This window comes from Eupeodes corollae, chromosome 1 (genome assembly GCF_945859685.1).
Source record: "Eupeodes corollae chromosome 1, idEupCoro1.1, whole genome shotgun sequence".
In the NCBI taxonomy this organism is placed as follows: Eukaryota; Metazoa; Arthropoda; class Insecta; order Diptera; family Syrphidae; genus Eupeodes; species Eupeodes corollae.
Genome location: NC_079147.1, coordinates 25120871 through 25126870, shown reverse-complemented (window position 1 = coordinate 25126870; position 6000 = coordinate 25120871). Strand labels below are relative to the sequence as shown.

Sequence of the window (6000 nt, the reverse complement as noted above, 5' to 3'; positions counted from 1 at the left end):
TACAATCTCTATTCTTAAATCCCATATCCCTAACCCAAGGTAGGTGCTGTGCATTATAAAATATACATAATTATAAATATAAATATATTTGATTCAATTATTTTTGCAAATTAAATTAAAGTATTGAATTGATTGTGATTTTTTATAAAGTATATTTTTGATCTTATTGAAAATTATTTAAAGTGATTCATATAAGTATACATATATATATATTTGTGAAGTGAGCATATTTGGAACAAATTTTGATCGTAAGGTTTAGGTACAGTTTCGTTACAGTTTTTTTTTGATCTCGCGATCTTACGGTTTCTTCGATCTGGTGATTTTTAAAACCTTTTCAACTTTTTTTTTTGTGAACAATCAATCTACGGTATTTTAATCCTTTTCAGGATTTTCTGTTCTTTGATTAAGGGATAATTTTTTAGATTTTCGTTCAATTAACAACTCGTTTTATTGAAATTTAAATAAAAATAAAAAGAAATTTTGAAAGTTTATTGCTTTAGTTGTGAACTTTTTTCTTCGTTCGAGATCTATTAAGTGTACCATTTTTTATCGTTTTCGATATGTCTTTTTCTGACGATTTTTATTTGTGCGTGAAGCAAATAAACGAAACTATCAATAGTTTTCGTGATGTACCAAATAGAGAAAATATGACTTCTGGTATGCTCAAAGTCTGGAAAAAAGAATTTGAGGTATTATGGGATAGTTTTCGTTCAGTTTATACAAAATGTTTGAAGAACGAAGATAAAAGTTTAGATGATACAAAACTGTTGACAATTAAATCGAAATATTTATCAGTTTCAACCAATTATTTCACTACTGTAGGTAGTATTATAGATTCCATAGACATGGGTACATACAAGGATACAAAACAAGATCTTGTTGCTCCTCAAAGATCTGAATTAGAATATGGAATTAGGGTTCCACCTTGCGACGCTGAATGTTTTGAAGGTGATTATAAATGCTGGCCTACTTTTCGTGATATGTTCCAAGCAATATACATAGCTCACCTCCGACTTAGTGATGTAGAAAAGTTATTCCATTTACGCCTTAAAACTAAGAAGGAAGCTCATGACATTGTTGAAAAGTTTTCACTGACGGCAGATAATTTTAAGCTAGCGTGGGATGCATTAAAATCTCAGTACGAGAATAAACGCATCTTAATTAACACACAGCTTAAAGCACTTTTTTCTATACCGTCTATCTCAACTGAAAGCGGCTCAGCTTTGAGAAAACTTCATAGAACCGTTTGTGATTGTCTAGGGGTCCTTTCAAGCTATGGTGTTAAAACCGATAATTGGGATCCGATTCTTATTTTTATTATTTCTCAAAAGATCCCTGAAAACACTTTGTTTCTTTTTGAGCAAAGTCTACCGAAAGAAAATGAAATTCCTACATGGAAATCTTTGGATGATTTTCTTGCTTCGAGATACAAGATACTTGAATCTGTTGAAGAAGTCAAGCAATGTCCCCGTAAAAGTGCGAATCAATCATCCAATTTAAATTCCAAAAAGGTAAACTCTTTTCATGTTGAACAAAAGAATTTCAGTTGTAAGGTATGCAATAGCAATCATCCCTTGCGTTCATGCAAGAAATTTTTGGACATGGATGTTTCATCTCGTCGTAAAGTAGTACAAGTTCAAAAGTACTGCTACAACTGCCTTGCACTCACTCATGCGGTGTATGAGTGTAAAAGTAAAGTTTCTTGCGATAAGTGCGGTAGAAGGCACCACAGTTTGCTTCACTTTTCCCAACAAAAACAATCATCTCAGGATACAATATCACCTCCTCTATCTCAAACTCCTCTTGCTACCACCCCCACCCCCATACAGTCCACTTCGAAAATAGAACAACAAACAACGCTGGATTTAGAAAAGGATATAAATTCTAATTCGTCTACACTTAAAAGTTTCCTTGTTAACCAGCAAAAGAATATTTTACTAGCTACAGCTTTGGTTAAAATTAATGTTCATAATCAAACCATTCTTTTGAGAGCTTTAATCGACCCTGGTTCTGAAGCTACTTATATTTTACAATCCGTAGTGAACCGATTTAAGCTTTTTACACGGGCTACCAATGCATCTATTTGTGGCATTGGACAAGTTCAAAGCGAATTTTCAACGAGTATGTGTCCTCTCACGCTCGAATCTCGCATCAACCCTGATGTACATATACCGGTTTCAGCCGTTGTTTTGAAAAGGCTGACAGGAAGTTTGCCATCGCAGTCTGTTGACGCATCAAACTTGGTTGAGCTCAAGGGATTACGATTGGCAGATCCTAACTTTGATAAACCCGCTTCGATAGACATTTTGATCGGAGCAGATATCTACCCTCTTATTCTACGTGAAGGTGTTAAGAAAGAAAAGGACTTTTCACCAATTGCTCAAAATACGGTTTTCGGATGGGTTCTTTCTGGACCATGTGAAGTTGGTTTAAAGAAACCAACTTTTCATACATTTTTTAGTGAGATTTGTTTAGAAAAACAAATTCAGAGATTTTGGGAACTCGAAGAAGTTCCAGAAATAAAACCCTTTTCTAACGAAGATAAATTTTGTGAAAAATTGTATACGGATACAACAACTCGCAATCTAGATGGCAGCTATACAGTGAAACTTCCATTTAAGCCTCACTTAAATATATCAGATTTAGGTCTTTCCAGAAGTAGCGCAGTTTTACAATTTCTGAGACAAGAGAAGCGTCTTCTTTGCGATATATCGCTCAGAGAAGAGTATAACAAAGTTCTGAACGAATACATTTCTTTGAAGCACATGACGCTTAGGTCAAAAGGTGAATTAAATCTTTCCACACAGCACTTTTATTTGCCGCACCATGCTGTGGTTAAACCGCACAGTGCTTCAACAAAGGTTAGAGTCGTTTTTAACGCAAGTGCTTCTACCAACAAAGGGCATAGCCTAAACGATTTTTTGTGTACCGGTCCTGCTCTTCAAAATGACCTACAAACTATTTTATTAAAATGGCGACAGTATCCCTATGTTTTTAATAGCGATATCGAGAAAATGTATCGCCAAATACATGTTCACCCCGATCATCATAGATTCCAAAGAATAATTTTTCGATCGTCAAATTCAGAATCAGATTTGGCTGATTTTGAAATAAATAGGGTTACTTTTGGAGTTAACTGTGCTCCATATTTGGCAATCCGAACATTACATCAACTTGCCTCTGATGAAGGAAACCAATATCCTTTAGCAAAGGATATGGTATTGTCAGATTTTTATGTGGACGACGTTTTTTCTGGAGGGTTCGATCTAGATACTGTTGTTCAAGCTCAAACTCAGTTAAATGCACTTCTTTTGTCCGGAGGGTTTTGCTTGAAAAAATGGACTGCAAACCACCCTCGCTTGTTGGAAAACATTCCTAGGGGGGATGTTTTAGACCAACACTTTCTTATGTTCGATGAGAATTCACATTCGAAAGTTCTAGGTATAGGGTGGAATGCAAGGGAAGATTGCTTCTATATTCGATGTAACCTATTTTCTTCAACAACTGTTTTGACTAAACGTGAGCTTTTTTCAAATATAGCTAAAATATATGACCCTATAGTTTGGCTTGCGCCAACAACAATTTTATTAAAGATTTTATTGCAAGATGTCTGGAAAGACAAAACTGAGTGGGATGCACCCATAAAATCAACTCGGTTAGAGACATGGAAAGATTTTGTGGAATCCTTTCCTATAATAAAGGATATCAGAATTCCAAGATGGATCAATTATACTCCAGATATGTGTGTTGAAATACACGGCTTTTGCGATGCATCTCTAAGTGCATATGCTGCTGCTGTCTACTCTAGGATTTCAGATTCATCTGGAAATGTGTTTATCAACCTTCTTTGCTCAAAAACAAAAGTAGCTCCCCTAAAAGCCATTTCCATACCTCGGCTGGAGCTTTGTGGAGCTGTTTTGCTAACAAGGTTAGTAAACGCTGTACAAAGTAGTCTACGCCTGAAAAACTATCATGTTTACCTTTGGACGGATTCAATGATTGTCCTTTATTGGATTCGTGACTGCCCATCTCGACTGGAAACGTTTGTCCGAAACCGGGTCTCTAAAGTACAAACTGAGAGTCCGCCAGGTTGTATTTGGAAACATGTTCCTTCTGAACACAATCCAGCTGACATCGCTTCCCGGGGTGTAATGCCTCAGAATTTAATAAACAACGTTCAATGGTGACATGGTCCAAGTTGGTTAAAGAATTCCCAGGAAACTTGGCCAATAACGAAGATTCAAAAGGATCCCAATTGGAACCTTGAAATCAAACAAATTAAAAGCTTTGTAGTAAATCAAAACACAAATGATGATATTTTGAGAAGATTTTCATGTTACTCTCGTGCTATAAAAGTCATATCATATTTGTTTAGATTTATTAACCTAGCTTCTCGCAAAAGAAAAAGGTTTTATCCTTTCAGATACTTTTCTATTAAGTTAACTCATCATGAATTAACTTTTGTGAAAACTCGACTCGTTGTACTAGCACAACGCTTCTATTTTAGTGAAGAGTTCAACGCTCTATATAACTCGAAACCGTTAAGTAAAAATAGTACAATTTTATCGCTTAACCCTACCTTAGACTCTGACCTAATCATGAGAGTCAACGGTCGTTTAACCAATGCAAATTTGAGTTACAATGAAAAATATCCAATAATATTGCCATACTCATGTCCGTTGTCGAAATTGCTAGTAGGATTCTTCCATAAAATTTCCCTACATGGAGGGAACCAACAAGTCATGTACCTTATGCGAAAGTCATTTTGGATTCCAAAACTAAAAAACTTAATAAAATCATTTACCAATAGTTGCATTGTTTGTGTTTTACACAAAAAGGAACTTCAAACCCAAATTATGGGAACACTTCCCCCCGAAAGGGTTAACTATTCCTTTCCATTCACTCATGTTGGATTGGATTTTGCTGGCCCCTTTGAACTAAAGGTTCAAAAGGGTCGGTTCTATCAAGCAATAAAAGGTTATGCTTGTCTTTTTATTTGTCTCTGTACAAAAGCTGTACATTTAGAAGCGGCAGGAAGTCTCTCAACGGAGTCGTTTTTAGCTGCTCTTGATAGATTTGTCGGTCGTAGAGGTGTTCCCCAACAACTTTTCTCTGATAACGGCACCAATTTTGTTGCTGCTAATAAAATATTAAAAAAGGAGTTGAAAAAAGCCGTATCAGAAGCTACTCTGGAAGCTGAAAAACTCTATCTACCAAAGAATTTGAAGTGGAATTTCATTCCACCAGGTTCTCCTCATATGGGTGGTCTATGGGAAGCTGGTATAAAGTCGTTTAAAACACACTTTAAGAAGGTTGTTGGAAACTCCAGGCTAACGTTTGAAGAGTTTTCCACACTGCTTGTTAAAATTGAGTCATGTATGAACTCCCGCCCTATTTCTCCGATTAGTGAGAACCCTTCTGACCCTCTTCCCTTAACACCGGGACATTTTTTAAAAGGTGCACCCTTGCTCTCCTTACCCGAAAGCCAAGTTGGCGAAATTGCAAAACTAAGGAATTGGGAAAGAGTTCAGCAAATTTTATACTCTTTTTCAAAACGATGGAAGGAGGAATATTTGACCGATCTTCAACGAAGAACAAAGTGGAAATTTCCTAAGCGTAATATCAAAGTTGGAGACGTTGTAGTTGTGCGCAACGAAAATCTACCACCCACTCAATGGCGACTGGGAAAAATAGTGGCTGTTCACCCTGGAAAAGATGGAAAGGTTCGCGTTGCTACCGTTAAAACTCAACAAGGCGAAATTCTACGCCCTATAGTTAAATTATGTCTCTTGCCTGTCGACCAGGAAGTGTTCCAGGTGTATCTTGCTTCACAAAACAAATAATAAATTTAAGCTAATTAACTTAATGCATTCATTATTTTTGATATTTTATTGACGGTTCTGCACAGCACCTTTTGAAATTTAATCAATAAATTTATCTATTTAATTTTTTTAACTGACATTTGTATTCCCACTAACATGTCTGAGTGAGTAAGGGCAC

The 6000-nt window shown here is 36.0% G+C and overlaps 2 protein-coding genes across 2 annotated transcripts; both read left to right on the top strand.

Annotated features, from left to right (window-relative positions):
* Positions 1–845: 845 nt before the first annotated feature.
* Positions 846–4187, top strand: LOC129953428 (uncharacterized). The gene is made up of 2 exons (XM_056066697.1): positions 846–2423; positions 2490–4187. Exons 1-2 carry the CDS (start codon positions 846–848, stop codon positions 4185–4187), a joined length of 3276 nt encoding a protein of 1091 aa, XP_055922672.1.
* A 411-nt stretch (positions 4188–4598) lies between these two features.
* On the top strand, positions 4599–5843 carry LOC129953379 (uncharacterized). The gene has a single exon (XM_056066572.1). It carries the CDS (start codon positions 4599–4601, stop codon positions 5841–5843), a length of 1245 nt encoding a protein of 414 aa, XP_055922547.1.
* Positions 5844–6000: the final 157 nt, after the last annotated feature.

Coding starts and splice junctions, on each gene's coding strand:
- LOC129953428 (XM_056066697.1), top strand. CDS start 846: ATGGGTACATACAAGGATACAAAACAAGATCTTGTTGCTCCTCAAAGA. Junction 2,424..2,489: donor TTCTTTCTGGACCATGTGAA/GTTGGTTTAAAG, acceptor AAACAAATTCAG/AGATTTTGGGAACTCGAAGA.
- LOC129953379 (XM_056066572.1), top strand. CDS start 4,599: ATGAGAGTCAACGGTCGTTTAACCAATGCAAATTTGAGTTACAATGAA.